Source organism: Suricata suricatta, chromosome 4 (genome assembly GCF_006229205.1).
Source record: "Suricata suricatta isolate VVHF042 chromosome 4, meerkat_22Aug2017_6uvM2_HiC, whole genome shotgun sequence".
Classification (NCBI taxonomy): Eukaryota; Metazoa; Chordata; class Mammalia; order Carnivora; family Herpestidae; genus Suricata; species Suricata suricatta.
In genome coordinates, this window is record NC_043703.1 from 558,081 (window position 1) to 575,885 (window position 17,805).

General features: G+C 47.7%; 1 protein-coding gene across 9 annotated transcripts in view; it reads right to left on the bottom strand.

Moving 5' to 3' along the window:
• Window positions 1-17,516, bottom strand: part of TMCO3 (transmembrane and coiled-coil domains 3) — a 46,368-nt gene extending 28,852 nt beyond the window's left edge. For all 9 annotated transcript variants that reach the window (XM_029936405.1, XM_029936402.1, XM_029936400.1 and 6 more), the window contains exons 1-6: window positions 17,277-17,516; window positions 14,033-14,141; window positions 7,787-8,310; window positions 4,773-4,952; window positions 2,873-3,064; window positions 1,933-2,061 (exon numbers count right to left, since the gene is read on the bottom strand). In XM_029936405.1, the coding sequence (XP_029792265.1) occupies window positions 1,933-2,061; window positions 2,873-3,064; window positions 4,773-4,952; window positions 7,787-8,230 (945 nt within the window). In that variant the 5' untranslated portion in view covers window positions 8,231-8,310; window positions 14,033-14,141; window positions 17,277-17,516. The remainder of the gene's footprint in view (window positions 1-1,932; window positions 2,062-2,872; window positions 3,065-4,772; window positions 4,953-7,786; window positions 8,311-14,032; window positions 14,142-17,276) is intronic.
• Window positions 17,517-17,805: the final 289 nt, after the last annotated feature.

Below are 17,805 nucleotides of genomic sequence, written 5' to 3' on the forward strand. Positions count from 1 at the left end.
GTCTGTACCGGTATGCTCAGTACTCCCTGTCAGGTATACTCAGTACTCCCTGTCTGTAAGGTATGCTCAGTACTCCCTGTTATTTATACATATGGTTTCCACTGAGCCACAGACTAAGCGCCTGAAGGAAGAGAGCAGGCAGGTCTCCGTGTGTCCAGGCCCCAAGCTGCCATGTGGGGGAGCGCATGCACCCTGCCACACGCCCACAGGACACGCCCCGCCCTGTTTACTGGCACCTCCCTCCTCCCTTACTCATTCTGTTCTCATTGAACCTTGCTTCTTGTATATTTTTTTCCTGACATCATCTACAAACCTGTATCTTTCAACAGGCAAGTTTATTTCACTTATTTTCATTGTGGTAACAGATTAGATTTCTTTTACTCCTTTGCCTCCTGGCTTTTATACCTCCTTACTGCTTTTATTTTTCCTCCCTTTTTAAAACGAGGCTGTAACTGATGACTTCAAAGTAACATACTTCAACCCGTACCTTTCAACAAAACAACTTCCTGCTAGGAAAAAAGAAGTATTTTGGGACGGTCACACTTCCTCCACTTGCCAGCTCCCATTCTGGCTTGCACACTCGTGGGTCTTCGTCGTGTTACCGCAACTACGCTATTTGCCAAGCTACAGTGTGTTCGCTAAGAACTGTGCTGTTAGCAGCCTGCGGCTGTGTTTATTACCTTGCTCAACCTCTACTATTATTATTCAGCCTTAATTCTTGGCTTATAAGCAACCTTTGCTCTGAAGAGAAAAAGAAAATACATTTGTATTTGCTATTGTTCACTAATAGTCTGGAAGGAGGGGGATGGGACAGGACAGAAATTCTCCACCTGCAACTTACATTTTTTTGTACTTACACCATTTTTTTCTCAATCATATGGAGATTACCTTTTCAGAAAATTGAATTAAGACAGTCTTTCCCAGGAGCACCCTGCCAGATTGAGCCTCGCCCACGAGAGCATCCCCCGTGTCTGTCAGTGGTCACCTGTTCACTAAGGTCGGGCTTTCAGCCGGGAGCCCCTGCCAGTGGGAGCTGCTGTTGAGATCAGCGAGGGACGGCGTTCTCCCGGTGCGAGCTGGGCCCGCTAGCAGGAGGGGGGCTCCGCGCGGAGGGCCCACGCCTCCCCCGTCCGTGCGCTCCTGGCCTACCAAGCTAGGCGGCGCCAAGACCCCCCACGGCTGCCCAGCACCCGCGCCTCGGCTTCTGTGCTGGACACGCGACGCCCACTCTTGCCAACCTCTTCCCATTTCATCTGAATTGTGATAGTTACAGGACACGTTCTGGAGCCCCCAAGGGCTTCGGAACTGCTCCTTACTGCCAACACGTGCCATCGATACAGGATGAAGCTCACTTCAGCTGTTCAGCAAACGGTCTCAGCACTCACCATCTCCTGGGGTTTCCACTTATCCTACATCTAGGCTTGGAAACCCCCCATGACTTTACCAGCTTTTCAATGCTTTAAAAAAATTTTAAATTATACATTTAATCCAGCACTTTTACTTGCTTTCAGTGTCTGAATAATATAATCCATCATATTACTGGAAATAGAATTTTTAAAACCGTGCTGTCAGCTCAGAGCCTAGAGCCTGCTTCAGATTCTGTCCCCCCTCCCCGCCCCCCGCTGCCCCTACCCTGCTCACGCTCTGTCTCTCTCAAAAACAAAAAAATTAAAAAAGCTTTTTTTTAATTAAACATTAAAAAAAAATAAAGACATAAAAGGGATTTTTCTCTAGTTAAGTCATCCATTCGCTAACGAACAAAATTACTTTCTTATGATTTAGGAATTTCTTAGAAACTTTAAAGAGCATCTTCTTTAATATGGTTTATGAGGAAATGCTATCTTTATTAATTCAAGTTCAAAACTTTTCAGTCTCCGTGTTTCTTTAGTCTCCTGTTAAACAGATACTAAAGCAGTTAAATCTCGCTCTTACCTTGATACTGTTGAGTCCTGACGGGCCCAGAAGTACGCCGCAAACGATATAACCAAACATCGTGGGCAGCCCGACTGCTGTGCACAGCCAGCCGCAAGGTAAAGACAGCATCCCTATGGTAACGATGTCCTGATGGAGAATAAACAAGCAAGAAACACAGAAACGTAAGCTAACAGTTGGCAAGAAAAGGATTGGTTACCGAAGAAAGCGGATGTTCTGTAGACTGGGCCCCTCCCGGTGTCCATTTTGGTCCTGAGAAAGGGAGGCGAGCCCTGGGCTGATCCGCCCGCTCCGAGGTCGCTGGCGCAGCACTCGGCCGCTGAGCGCGTCCCTCCTCTCGGGCCCGCCGCCTCCTCCGAGACCAGCATGGGCTCCGGCCTCAGGAGCGCCGCTCCGAGGGCAGTCCCCACTCGGGTCCACACCCACGCGCGGCCTCCAACCAGAACACTGTCAATGCAAATCCTGACATGACTCCACATCCTCTGACTAGACTCGCCTCCCCGGAGGGCGCGGACACGCGGCTGACTCGGCCCAGAATGCCGGTCACCTCTGGGGAGGCCGGGTCTCTCCTGTACCCATGTCTGCACAGACGATACTTCAGCCGAAGCTTCTCTGCCCGTCAGAGGTCCCATTCCAGGGACAGAGCTTGAGGCCACTGCAGCGACTCCTGACTTCAAAAAGGCTTCCAGATTCTCAAAAGCAAAATTAATTATCATTCTAAATATTAAAACACCTTATTCATTTGGGGAAAGATTAAAAATTAAGAGAAAATGTTTCAAGTCACAGAAAATACAGGGAATTCTAGAATTCTCTCTGTGGGGAGGAAGGTCATGCACCCTAATACGAGGCTCAGAAAATAAAGCTCAAGCTTACTTCACGTTAACAGCCAGAAGCGGGAAGGAGGGAGTGGGGGGTGGAGGGGGGCGAGAGGACGGACTACCTTGAGGAAGTGGTGGTCCGCACGCGGGATCGTCGCGTCCCGGGGCTTGGTCAGGATGTACCGGTTGTTCTGCGAGTCGATCAGCATGCTGAGGCCCAAGTCGTCCTCCACCTCCCGCCTGGTGAGGTTTTGCTTGGAGTTGGCCTCCTCCTCCTCCACTCTGAGAACTGCCTCAAAGTTGACCCCTTTCACCTTCATTTATTGGTAAAAATAACCAATATCATGTAATTAAAACCCATGAAATATTTTTGAGCTCAATTTTTATTTTATTTTTGTTTTTTTAATTTTCATGCTTATTTGTAGTTTTGAGAGCAATCGAGAGAGCCAGCGTGTGATCAAGCAGGGGAGGGGCAGAGGGAGACACAGAATCCCAAGCAGCTCCAGGCTCTGAGCTGCCAGCACAGAGCCCGACGTGCGGCTCGAACCCATGAACCATGAGATCATGATGTGAGCTGAAGTTGGCCGCTTAACCACCTGAGCCACCCAGGCGCCCCTCAGGTTCAATTTTCAGAGCACAAATTCTGTACAGAAGGGTGACAGAAGTATTTCCAGTACTCTATCAAGTATGATGAGAGGCCCACAGATATTCATTAGCATAAATTAGGAAAGCCGCTGCAGGTAAAACAGTGAGTTGAGGATGGACGCTGTCAGGATTTCTATTATGTCCAGACACCTACTTTAACGATTTAGGGTATAATTTGTAACAAGAAACATACAACTGATCTCCAGCCCCTCTCCTGGCCCACAGCTCCCACAGCCGGTAGGGGCTTCCGGCGTGTAGGGAGCGGTCGGAACACCCATGCGCCCTTCGGGGCCCCTCGTGAGCTCAGGCCAGGCAGGTGATTTTCAGAAAGCCACGAGATGACCACAGGATGCGGCTGGCCGCCAGAGAAAGCAGCCACGTGACCTCGGGGCGGGGAGGGGCCCGAGGCGACACAGCATGGCGTCCGCGAACCCTGTGGGCCTCGGGTGCGGAGAGCTTCCGGGCTGCTGGGCCGGGGGGGCCGCGGGCCCAGAGAGGCGGCGGGCGCTCCATCCACACGGCTTCACGGCCTCTGCCTGCCTGTTTCCGGCCGTAGCCTTTACAACGACCTGTAAGCTGGCCAAGAGACGGTCTTCCGGGGTTGAGGGCCTGAGGAGGGGGCCGAGGGGTCCTCCGACGTGAAAAGCTGGAACCCATTAGTGGCGTCTGAGGGGGAGGGGGCCGGCCGGGGCCGGACCCTCGCCTGCGGGCCTGCAGCGACCCCGCTGACAGCGGCGGAGCTGACCTGGCAGAACGTGCAGCGGCCGAAGCCTGGCGGCCTGACCCGCCGGCGCGCCGTGAAGCAAGGGCACAGCCCCTGGCACAGACGCTTCTGCGCTCTCCCCGCGGCGCGGGCACACTCAGAGCGCAGCCCCGCGCGGTGCTCACCCGCCCCAGACCGGGTTTGCGGCCGCTCGAATCATCGCATCCTGCTCTGAGTCCTTCTCTGGGTCACGACCGGGTTTGGACATCAATCTCACGCTTCCCAGAGAATCTAAACATGGAACCGCAGTGAGCGGTCTGAAAGCCTGTCTCAGATACAATTCCTCTCAGGATTTCATGGCTCCCTGGGCGGATCAGCACTGAAACTCGTCCGTCCCGGGGCAGAAGCGTTCCTGAGACCAGAGTCCCAATCCACCCGAACACCAAAGTGGGGCAGAGACAGGAGCCCCTGGTGGGGCTCTGACAGAAACGGAAGGCAAATCTGCAGAGGCGCAGTGTCCTTCTGCGTAACTGAGCCAAGTCGTGCTCTGGGACACAAGAGTGCTTGGTTTGTCTCCATCCTCAGTGCACACTGAAAACAGAGAGCCGACAAATTCAGCCATCCTTCCTCTCAGCAAGCAGCCCAAAGGGAAACTGTTCTGGAATGCTACTTACTGATTTATTGTCATCAAAAGCATGCTCTTCTATTTCTTCCTCTAGTCGGTCGGCTGCCTTTCTCACGTCTTCAAGAATTTCGTCAAGCATGGATAAACTTTTGTTTTGATGTTGCATATTTTTGAGGGCCTCGGCTTGGTGTTTTTCCGCTGCCAGAAGTTCCACATACTCTGTTTCTTCCTGTGAGAAGTAAGTGTGGGGTCTAATAAGAAACAGGCCACACCAGGACTTCCATTCAGGTGCGCGGCCCAACCGTGCCAGCCCACATGCTCCCGCTGTCACACGGCTTACAAATGTCCCGCTAGCCCCAGCCGCGAAGGAAGGTCCCAGGGCACGTGATGGGGCTCAGCGGGCTGCTCAGGGAAGCTATCTGCACACACATCATCCAACGTAACCTATTTCCGTCGACAAACCTGAAGGTCATCTATTCACACAAAACCCCCCTTGAACAGATCACGCTCCAGATGCCACGGCGGCTGTGCATGGAGGGCCAGATGTACTCTAGAAACACCTGCGGTGCTTGATTATTGAGCTAAAAATTTCTAAGTAGGATACACACAAATTCCAAGTTACAAAGGGGAAATTCTTCCAGAAGAATCTGACAGCATTACTTGGCAAACTGATGGATGGTGTCAACAATACCATTGCGCTTTATACCATCATATTTAAACTCAAGCTATCAGTGAAATCCACATCCTTACTATTAAAGCACATACTCAAACTGTGCAGGGCCGGGGCACCGCTAGAACAGAGGAGCACCAGGCGGTCCCGGGGGTGCGGCCGCCTGGCAGACCGCTCTCGAGGCACCGCCATCCCACCCCTTTCTCACAGCGGCGAGCTGCCAGCACCTGGACTGAGACGTGAGGCCAAAACTGTATGTCGAAAGCATACATATTTGGATTAACATCACTCAATGGATGTTAGTTCTTTCTCTAATTTATAGTAAAACCACCTCAAATCAATACCACTACGTCTTTCTTTAAAACCTAGGAGTTTAGGGACACCTGGGTGGGCACAGCCGGTTAAGTGGCCAACTTTGGCTCAGGTCATGATCTCACGGTTCAGGAGTTCGAGCTCCACATCAGGCTCCGTGCTGAGAGCTCAGTCTGAAGCCTGCTTTGGATTCTGTGTCTCCTTCTCTGCTCCTCCTCTGCTAGCACTCTGTCTCTCTCTCAAAAATAAACAAACATTAAAAAAAATTTTTTAAACCAAGGAGTTTAGGGGAACCTTGGGTGGTTCAGTTGATTAAGTGTCCAACTCTTGGTTAGTTTCAGCTTAGGTCACGGTCTCACAGTTTATGAATTTGAGGCCCAAATTAGCATCCATGACAGCATGGAGCCTGCTTAGGATCCTCTCTCTTTTCCCCTCTCTCTGTCCCTCCCCTGCTCATGCTATATCTCACTCAAAATAAATAAAACTTAAAAAAAAATTTTTAAATAATAAAACCAAAGAGTCTTAATGTCTCAACTGTCCAAAAGACCTGGTAAGGCAGTAACATCTGTTCAGATGAGAGCATCAAGGTCTGCTTCCAACATACAATCACACACACACACACAATAGAAATGCTAATGAATCAAGGGGGCCAAAAACCCTGACTCAGCCATTTACTCCATTACATTATTTCTACCAAAAACACCATACTTTGGTTAAAAAAAAAAAAAAAAAAGTTTAATATGTCTGTATTTTCTTTATTTTTAAGCTGTGTGATAATGCCCCAAGTTTTGCATCAAGATGAATTTCATATACAGCTGGCCCCCGACTCATGATGGCCTGACTGCAGACGTTCTGATTTCATGACAGTGTGCAAGGACACATGTTTAACAGAGACCACACTTAGAATTTTGATTTGCTCCTTTTCTGGGCTAACCACAAGCAGCGGGATCTTGGCACAGAGCCATGGCTCCCAGTAGGTGATCACCCAGCAAACAACGGATACAGTGACAGTCACACTGTTTTCACTTTCAGTATAGAATTCAATACGTCGCACACACTGTACGTGTAATATACAGTACATGAGATATTCAGCACTTTGCTATAAAATAGGCTTCGTATTAGGGGACACTGCCCAACTGTAGACTAACATTAAGTGTGCTGAGCACATTTAAGGTGAACCATGCTAAGCTGTGACGGTGGGTAGGTAGACGCATTAAATGCATTTTTTACTTGCTATATTTTCAACTTATGACAGGCATACTGAGACAATACCGCACCACGAGCCAAGGAAGAGTAGAGTATAAAGTGCCTGACACATAGTAAATGGTATGAAGGATGGCTTAAAAAACATAAAAAACTGGGGCGCCAGGGTGGCTCAGGCCCTTAGGCGTCCAACTTCAGCTCAGGGCATGATCTCACGGTTTGTGAGTTCGGGCCCCTGTCGGGCTCTCTGCTGACAGCTTAGAGCCTGGAACCTGCTTCGGATTCTGTATTTCCCTCTCTCTCTGCCCCTCTACCACTCACACTTGGTCTCTCTCTCGCGCTCAAAATAAACATTTAAAAAAAATCAACATATAAATAATTTCACATCTGATGCAGTAATAGTTTCATCTCATTTTAAAAGTATATTTCATCAAAATCCTCATTTCAAACGTATATATCTAGAATTAGTTTTAGTATTTTTTTTTTCAGTAGATGGACATTAAAGACAGCCAACCTTCACACTAAAAGGAATTCTGGTCAGAAACTCAAATGTTGATTGCAGTTACAAGAATATTTACCACGTACTTCACGTACATCAGTTGACTGGGATAACTCGATTAGCGATCACAATTACCCTGTGATTTCCTCAACACAGAAAAGCATCAGCTCTTCTAAGAAGCTGGCGTGAATGAAACGCAGCAGCAGGATGCAGCAGACACGATGAGATGCAGCTGCCCTGAGAGAAGGCGGGGAAATCTGCGCCTGCGCTGCCGAGAACAGGTGCCCCGAGGGGCTGTGCCTGCTCAAGCGGCGGCCGGCCGCCCTCTCCCTTGACCTCTACTGACCTGCTCCGTGGCTCAGGCGGGGCCGGGACTGACCTTTATCGCGGCCTCCCTCAGGGCCTCCAGGCGCTGCCTGCTGCTCTCCTTCATGTTCACGACATCCCTGTAATCTCCCTGCAGGGCTCTCTGCAGTCCGTAGATGGCTTGGAACACTGAATTTTCACTTTCATTCAGCTCTTTTTGGAAAATTTCAAATGTGTGCACCTGAAACAGTTTCTCCTCATCTGACAGGCTAACGTCTTTTTCTACCGCTCTGATTGCACTTTTCAGCTTGTTAAGAACCACCGCCTTTTGGCGAAGAAGCCCGGAGAGCTTTCTGCAGCTGTCGAGGACCCACTGCCTCCTCTGAGTGGTGGCTGCCGCTCTGCCTCGGTGTAATTTGATGGCATGTTTTGCTACCTCTTCATGTTCCGCAGCATCTGCTATCAAGCGAAGAAGTGGAAGCAACATCCAGAAATAATTTTTTTCAAATACCTTCATGATCCAATTTTAGAGGACAGGGCGAGGCTGTCCTAAGGTTTCTGCTCAGCTGAGCTTGCATTTTAGACACACATTTTCAGCTGAAAAAGAGATTGTCACATACAATTGAACAATGATTCACCGCCATTGAAATCAGTTAAAGTATTGAATGATTACATTCAGAAAACTCTCACTTTCTTTGAAGATGTTATTTTTCCTAGATAAATATTAATACCTGAACTATTTATGACACTTGGATTTAAATCAAATACTAAATGTTAAAGTATAAAACCTGGTAAAGAGATTAAAGGTTACATCGAATTTAAAGACAATTTTTTAAAAAAGAAAACTCAAAGGGGCGCCTGGATGGCTCAGTCAGTTAAGTGTCTGACTTCAGCTCAGGTTCACGGTTTGTGGGTTCAAGCCCCGCATCTGGCTCTGTGCTGGCAGGCAGCTCAGAGCCTGGAGCCTGTCTTCGGATTCTATGTCTCCCTCTCTCTCTGACCCTCCCCTGATTGCACTCTCTCTCTCTGTCTCTCAAAAATAAATAAAAAAACATTAAAAAAAATAAAAATAAAATAAAACTCAGCTTCATGTATATATTAAATTTACTGTGTGCCAAAGACAAAATCCAATTCTACTTAAGGAAATCATGTATTGGGGCACCTGGGTGGTTCAGTCAGTTAAGATCCAACTCTTGAATTCAGCTCAGGTCATGACCCTGGAGTCAGGGGATGGAGCTCTGCGATGGGCTCTGCGCTGAGTGTGGAGCCTGCTTAGGACTCTCTCTCTGCTCCTCTCCCTGCCCAAGCTCTCTCTCTCTCTCTCTCTTTAAAAAAAAAAAAAAAAAAAAAAAAAAAAAGAGGGTCCATGTATTAAAGGCCGGGAAATACCATCAACTCCCCTGTGACAGATCAGTGAACCACCGGAGGGAACACACTCCACGTCATTTCTGAAATAAAACTGTTCGAGCTGCTCCCAGGTTACTCTACTGTACTGTTTTCTTTACAAAATCATTTGGAATTCTGCCAAATTTCCAAAGTCAGTCTAACGCTAACAAGATATCAAACACAGAAGAAGAAAATCACGAATCACAACAATATCTGGATCACTAGGGCTTTAGTAAATGTACAAACATTTTCAATCTTCCAATTTCCGCCTCCTTCTCTTCCTCTTTTTAGAAAGTGCCAAGCACGTGCAAACCTCTTCCGGCAGGTGAAGCAGACAGGACCCTGACCGGGCCAAGGCCGCGGCTTTAGTGCGGGCAGCAGGGGGCGCTGCGGCAGCGTGTCCAGATCACACTCGGAGGGCTGGGCCGTGTCTTCTATTGGGGGGGGGGGGGATCAAGGAGCAGTACAAGCTGTGTCAGCAAGGTCACCACGAAGGAATGACCCCAAAGGCAGGAAAATTTAGAGCAAAGAAGGAAGAAGTAATAAACACAGACAGGCAAGAAAGACACACCCTAAAAAGCAACCACTGCACCTAGCAACCAGATCACTGGGCACAAGCAGTTATGTGAGAAAAGAAAAAACCCTGTGGTAGCTCAGTCATTTGAGCATCTGACACTTGGACTTCAGCTCAGGTCATGATCGCACAGTCTGTGGGTTCGAGCCCCCGAGCTGGGCTCTGCGCTGATGGAGCTGAGCCTCCTTGGGATTCTCTCCACCCCTCCCCCACATGCTCTCCTGTGTGCGCTCTCTCCAAAGTAAACATTAAAAAAAGAAAAAAGAAAAAACCTACTATTTACACAAGACTTACAGTTTAAAGAAAACAAAATATTAGGGGCACCTGGGGGGCTCAGTCAGTTGAGCATCCGACTTTGGCTCAGGTCATGATCTGATCACTGGTGGGTTCAAGCCCTACGTCGGGCTCTGTGCAGACAGCTCAGAGCCTAGAACCTCCTTTGGATTCTGTTGTCTCCCACTCCTTCTGCCCCTCCTCCACTTGTTCTCTCTCTCTCTCTCTCTCTCTCTCTCTCTGTCTGTCTCTCAAAAATGAGTAAATGTTAAAAAAAATATTAAAGAAAACAAACTATATAAACTAATCATTAATACGAGCATCCCTGGATTTTCATGTCCAATGTACCAGAATTTCCCCTCCCTGGGGACTTGTTTACTAAAACAAGTATCTATACCTCAGTTTTACTAGTATCCCAGTTCTAACAAGTTTATTCTGGTTTCCCAGGCAAAGCAGACCTAACGCAGAAAGAGTAAGAGTGTGGCATACTGAGACAGAAAATCCTGACCAAACCAAAAATCAAGCCAATATAAAGTGGAGACAAAACAGAGCTTCTGAAAAACCAGCCCAAGAACCCCACGAAGACTAGCAGCCCAGGGAGTCTGGTGAGGGCTAAGCTACGCCCTTCCGCAGACGCCAACACCACCACCAGTGGAAGACAGCAGGGAAACTGTCCATCCAAAGTCACTAAGAAAAAAACTACATTCTACCTCAATATTCTGGTTATAAAGTCAGGAAACTGTTCAATTTCAATACATTTTTCGATACACTGGTTTGTAATATCACAGAGAATTCACTTAGCTACAATAGTTCACTTTTCCCCCTAACTTGTTAGGATAAACGAGAACGCGACGTCTCAATTACCCAACTTTATGTTACAATTCTTAACACGTATTTAGACAATGCACGCGCATGCGGATGAGGCAGGGGAGGAGGGCGGGGCAGGGGAGGAGGGCGGGGCAGGGAGAGACGCAGGGAGGCCGCCCCGGGCAGGTTCTCTGCTGCCCGTGCAGAGGCCGGACTTGACACCACAAACCTCAAGAACGTGCCCTGAATGGAAATCAGCAGTCCCATGGCCACCCCACCCAAGTGCCCGTTACAGCTTTAATACAACTTTAAGTCAATGTTACCGCCTTAAAAACAAATAAATGATTACCTAATCATAGTAAGACCTAGCAAGATAGTTGATGTTATTTTAATGACTCATTTCACTGCTGAACTTCTACTGTTTCAAAGGAGAAAAGAATTCAGTGGTGAGACGTACATGTTTTTTTAGTATTTTCAGAACCAAGACAGAAACTTCTAATGCTTTGTTAATGTTTCCCATTTTCCCTAAAAGATGTCAAAAAACTGCTCTTTTATGGGTTTCAAACATCAGACAAATAACCTGTCACATGGTCTGTGTGTGAACAACACCCCTTCATTCATGTCCGGTTCCTTCCTCAGCCAAACTCCTGACGCAAACAGTTGTAGCTCTACCCTATGACACATGAGGGACTATTAATTTTTATGAGAAATTATTGAGAATTTTAACTGTGATAATACTAATATTTCCAATAAAATAAGCTTAAGTCATGGACGTGTAGATGTGACACTGAAATTTACAGACTCTGAAAATATGAATCACTTTTTCAGAAGTTCATTTCATCTTACCTTCAAACTTGGCTACCAAATCCTATGAACTACTAAACTGTAGCACACGTTTTCTTGAGTAAATAATAAACACTTTTAGTTCTAGTGTTATTTTATTGTTGCTTTTAATTATAAAAAAGACACTTTGAATTTACTGTATTTTTACAATGAATTCTTGGACTTTCTATACCTTGAGTCACTAACACAACCTGGGTGGCCTCAAGGCCGCGAGGACAGCCTGTCACACACACCCTACAACTCCACGTACACAACACTGTTCAGTGACAAGCTGCAGACATGGAGGACAGACAGTGGCAGTCAGGGAAGAAGGAGAAGGGACCCTGTGGGATGGAAACGGTCTGTGTCTTGACAGCGCTGATGGCCACAGGAATCAACACGTGACAGAGTGGCAGATCTGAGCACACACGAGTGCGTGTAAAACGTGGCAAATGAGTCAGATGCATGGATCGAATCAATGCTGTCTTCTGCTTAGACTGTATTTTTTTTATCAGGAGCTTCTACTGGGGAAATCTGGGTGTAGGATCTATAGGATTTCTCTGTATTATTTCTTATAACTGTGTATCAATCTATAATCATTTCAAAGTAAAGTTTTAAAAATTCAGCACCAAATGCTTAGTATTTCCCATTAAACCGACATTTCTTCTATTTTAAACTAAGAAATGCCCCAAACTAGAGGCAAAGGTTTTCAAGATGTCTCTGCTACAGTAAAACCCCATGTTACCTTTCATTTACAGCAACAACACAATCAGTACTTGGAATATGACCCATCCCCAACATGTCTATTTACACGTATTTCCACACTAATTAAAACCTGTCACGGAGCGCCTGGGTGTCTCAGTCGGTTGAGCATCTGACTTCAGCTCGGGTCAGGATCTCCAGTTGTGAGTTTAAGCCCCACATCAGGCTCTGTGCTGACAGCCCAGAGCCCACTTCGGGTTCTCTGTCTCCTTCTCTCTCTGCCCCTCAGACCCACAGCAATGAACATTTAAACAAAAAAATAAAAATATATCTCCACAGCTTTGCCAAATTTCTTTTTTTTACTTTTTAGAGAGAGCGAGAACAGGGAGGGCAGAGGGAGAGACAGAGGACGCGAAGCAGGCTCCGTGCCCAGCGCAGAGCCCAGCATGAGGGCTCAATCTCATGACCATGAGGGCACGCCCTGAGCCAAAATCAAGAGCCGAGAGGCTTAACGACCTGAGCCACCCAGGCGCCCTGCTTTGCCAAATTTCTAACAGGTTTTGCTTTGGTAAATGCAGAACAGGATTCCCATAACTTAGCTTAAAATTGATGAGACTACTTAAGAAGAAAAATATTTAATAAATGTCTTAAGTAATTTAAAATAAAAGGCAAATGGGTTCATCATTAAGTCCATTCAAAAAACTTCCAATAGTTAAAAAAATTTTTTTTAATATTTAATTATTTTTGAGAGAAAGAGACAGCACCTGAGTGGGAGAGAGGCAGAGAGAGACTTGGAAGCAGCCTCCAGGCTCTGAGCTGTCAGCACAGTAAGAACTGAGATCATGACCTGAGCCAAACTCAGACGCTTTAACTAAGCCAGCCAGGTGCCCCAAAAACCATCCAATTTTTTTTTTAATTTTTTTTTTTAATGTTTTATTTATTTTTGATACAGAGAGAGACAGAGTATGAGAGGGGGAGGGTCAGAGAGAGAGGGAGACACAGAACCGGAAGCAGGCTCCAGGCTCTGAGCTAGCTGTCAGCACAGAGCCTGACGCGGGGCTCGAACCCACGAACGTGAGATCATGACCTGAGCCGAAGCCGGAGGCTTAACCGACTGAGCCACCCAGGCGCCCCAAAACCGTCCAATTTTTAACTCCTCGTCATATTATACAGAAATCACATTACTCTTATTCTATTAAAAACGTTTAGAAATTCAGAAATGTCACGTTATTTACTGGATAAAAAAAACTCAAGAGCAAAGCCCAATAACGTAGTCTAAGACTAGCCTTTCTCACCCCAGTAAAGCTTTCTCCCATAAACCTCTACCTCTGAGCGCTATGAGGACCACGGGGTATGCAGAGGGCCTGTCCCCTTAGACATCTACTATTAGGACCCACAGAACCCAACAGCCCTGAAGCCACTGAAGGCCCTGCAGGGAACATGGCAGGGGGGCGGGGGGGGGGCGGGGAGAGCAGAAGGAAGAGCAACGCCTCTACTTTGTCCAATTTTCTACATGGGCCACAATTTGAAAACCTCATGGCTCTGCCTCTCAGCCTTCTCCTCACATGCAGCCACAGACCCACTATCTCCAATTTTCTGGATCGAACTGCTGAGAAAGAATCAAGCTTCTTCAGCCTACTAGGACAGCAGCCTCGGTCTGCGGGCAAGGCCGGCCCCGCCAGGCTCCAACACAGCTCGTTAGAAGGATCTCCGCCCCCAGGCGCTCTGAACCAGCCCTCCGTGTGCAGGACTGACCTGGCACCAAGTGCAGTGCCTGGCGCTGTGTGCGGGAGATTCCAGAGCAAGCAGTGTGGGTGTGGTAGGAACAACGTTAAGGCGCCCGATCCTGGTTACAGAGCTTGTTCTGAAAAAGAAAAATAGAAGGATGAGTTGTAGGATACAGTGTAAAGTCAGAATTGCTTTGCGATACCAGCAACACTTCCAGAGTCAGTACAACACAGTAAATGAACAGGAAACAGAAGAGGTGCCTGTGGAAAGGTCTTAGAAGCAAACTCCCCAATATAAAGTACTTCAATCTAACTTGTGGAAAATTTAACTTAAAAACCTTATTTTATTTTTTAATAACTTATATATTTTTAAATTTATATCCAAGTTAGCATATAGTGCAACAATGATTTCAGGAAGAGATTTCTTAATGTTCCTTACCCATTTACTCCATCCGCCCGCCCATAACCCCTCCAGCCACCCTCTGTTTTCTAGATTTAAGAGTCTCTTTGGTTTTGTCCCCTCCCTGTTCTTATATTATTTTTGCTTCCCTTCCCTTATGTTCATCGGTTTTGTACCTTAAAGTCCTCATATGAGTGAAGTCATATATTTGTTTTTCTCTGATTGATTCATTTCACTTAGCATAATACCCTCCAGTTCCATACACATTGTTGCAAATAGCAAGATTTCATTCTTTTTGACTGCCAAGTAATACACCGTGTATATATGTGTATATACGTCACATCTTTACCCATTCATCTGTCGATGGACATTTGGGCTCTTTCCATACTTTGGCTATTGTTGAAAGTGTTGCTATAAACATTGGGGTGCATGTGCCCCTTTGAAACAGCACACCTGTAACCCTTGGATAAATACCCAGTAGTGCAATTGCTGGGTCGTAGGGTAGTTCTATTTTTAATGTTTTGAGGAACCTCCACACGGTTTTCCAAAGTGGCCGCACCAGCCTGCACTCCCACCAGCAGGCAGAAGGGATCCTCCTTCTCCACATCTTTGCCAACATCTGTCGTTGCCTGTGTTGTTAATATTGGCCATTCTGACAGGTGAGGTGGTAGCTCACTGTGGTTTTTATTTGTATTTCCCTGATAATGAATAACGTTGAACAGTTTTTCATGTGTCGGTTGGCCATCTGGATGTCTTCTTTGGAGAAGTATCTATTCATGTCTTTTGCCCATTTCTTCACTGGATTATTCAGTTTTTGGGTGTTGAGTTTAATAAGTTCTTTATAGATTTTGGATACTAGCCCTTTATCTGATATGTCGTTTGCATATATGTTCTCTCATTCCATCGGCTGCCCTTTAGTTTTGCTGCTTCATCCACTTATATAGAAGATCTCTATTTGGATGAGGTCCCAATAGTTCATTTTTGCTTTTGTATCCCTTGCCTCTGAAGACATGTCAAGTAAAAAGCTGCCGTGGCCCAGATCAAAGAGATTTTTGCCTGCTTTCTCTTCTAGGATTTTAATGGCTTCCTGTCTTACGTTCAGGTCTTTCATCCATTTTGGGTTTATTTTTGTGTATGGTGTACGAAAGTGGTCCAGGTTCATTCATCTGCATGTCGCTGTCCAGTTTTCCCAGCACCATTTGCTCAAGAGATTGTCTTTCTTTCATTGGATACTCTTTCCTCCTTTGTCAAAGATGAGTTGGCCATATGTTTCTGGGTCCATTTTTGGGTTCTCCGTTCTGTTCCATTGATCTGAGTGCCTCTTTTTGTGCCAATACCATACTGTCTTGATGATTACAGCTTTGTAATATAGCTTGGAGTCCTGGATTGTGATGCCTCCAGCTTTGGTTTTCTGGTTTAAGATTGCTTCGGCTATCTGAGGTCTTTTCAGGTTCCATACAAATTTTAGGATTGTTTGTCCTAAATCTATGAAGAATGCTGGTATTATTTTGATGGTGATTGCAAAAACCACATTTTAAATGTGAACAAATTAAATGATAAAAGCATAATTCCTAAAAGATAAAACTCTTATAATCTTATAAATACAAGTTCCAGATGCATATCTAATTAGAAAAAGAAAGAATGAGTTACGAAAGGGAGAGGGAAAGGCAAGAGAAAGAAGGAAAATTCGTAAGGATATTAAGAAACTTTAAAGCACTAATCTTAACTCAACTACAAAAACCATGTATTCTGTTAAGTAATCCAACCACTGATGTACTAGGTCTTAAAAAGTTGATATTAAAAAAACTTGGAACCAATAAGACACTCTGATCCAAAGAATGATCAGAAAAATGTTTAAACAGGAAAAGGCAGAACTACTTTATACCTAGATTATTATACATTCCCAAAGGGGGTTCAACCACTATTTATGTTTACTCAGGTGCTATCAAGCAAGATCCAAAAAGAACCCTGAGCCGGAGCCTGTGAAGAAGGTCAGAGGTCAGCTCCCTGCACTTGCTCTTTCTCTGGAAGCAGGAAGGCAGGCCCAAGCTAAGGGGGCCTGGTGAAGGGGAGCACTAGCCGACACCCTCCCACCACCGGGTAGGAGTCAGCTGATCTCCACTAGCACCTCCCAGCTTATGTTGCTGGGAAGACTGGCGGGCCTCTGCAATCCAGCCCTCAGAGGGTCTCACCTCCCTCTCCCAGGAGGCGGAGGGCTGGTGGGGAGGCACGACGGTGGCAGGACCTGTGTCTCCCATCAACTAGCTACCCCAGTAAGAACTGTATAGCCTCTCCTTGGGGAACCTATGAACGGACACGGGTGTTTATCCGTTTACTTTAAAAGCCTCCCCAGTTTTACCCATAAACTTTTAAGTCACGTTGTGCAAAAGACTATACACCCCACCACTGTCCCGCTCAGAACCCTCCAGAACGACTGCCAGGGCCCCTGTCTTTAGAAACTGTCTTCCTCCACGCACCTCGCAGACACGCAGGAGTAGAAATGGAGAACGGGGCTCAGGAACTGAAGGGCTGGTCTGAGTGAAGCCTCGGCAGGCAAGGAAAGGAGACCCCGGAGGCAGCCCCCGCCACGAGGCAGGAAAAACGGATGAGGAAGCCGGGAAAGGGGACACTCTCGCGAAGGGAGGGGAAGAGACCGGAGAGGGGGACCCCCGGGTGGGAGACCCCGGGGACGAAGACCAAGGAGGGAGACCCCTGGCTGGGACACCCGGGAATGAGACCCAGGGAAGGAGATCCCGGAAACAGAGACCGAGGAAGAGAAAGAGACCAAGGAAGGGGACCCCCGGAAGGGAAGACCCCTACGAGGGCGCCCCGAGGCCCGGCGCCTCTCGCGCGAACCGCGAGCAGCGCTCACCTGGACACCGCCCGACAGCGGTGCGTCTTGGGCCCGGCTTTCCAGCGCTGCGAGCCAAGGAACGGACGGGGACGTGCCTTACCCGCATCCCTCTTCAGGAGGCAGGCCCGCCTCGAGGGCGGTGACCGGGACAAGGACGCAGTCGAGCCCGGGGAGGGCCTTGGCTGTCCGTCCCCTTTCAGAGCGCCGCCGCGGCGGACGCTGCCCAGACCTAGACGCGTCCCCCTGAGAAGGGCGGAGCCTAGGTCCCGACTGCCCCGGCGGCGCAGTGCACGTCGGGATTTGTAGGACGGGACGGCCTGAGTCCCATCGGCCCCCGGGCGGCGCAGTGCACGTCGGGATTTGTAGGACAGGGTCTGCCTGGGTCCCGTCGGCCCCCGGGCGGCGCAGTACCGGTCTGTGGCGGGAGCGACGCCCGCGAGTTACATTGTCGTCGGGCGGCGCTGTGTACGTAGGAGTGAAGAGGAAACGCGGGAGATGGGGTCCCGTGGGCCTCGGGGCGTCGCGGAGCACGCTGGGGAGGGGCGGG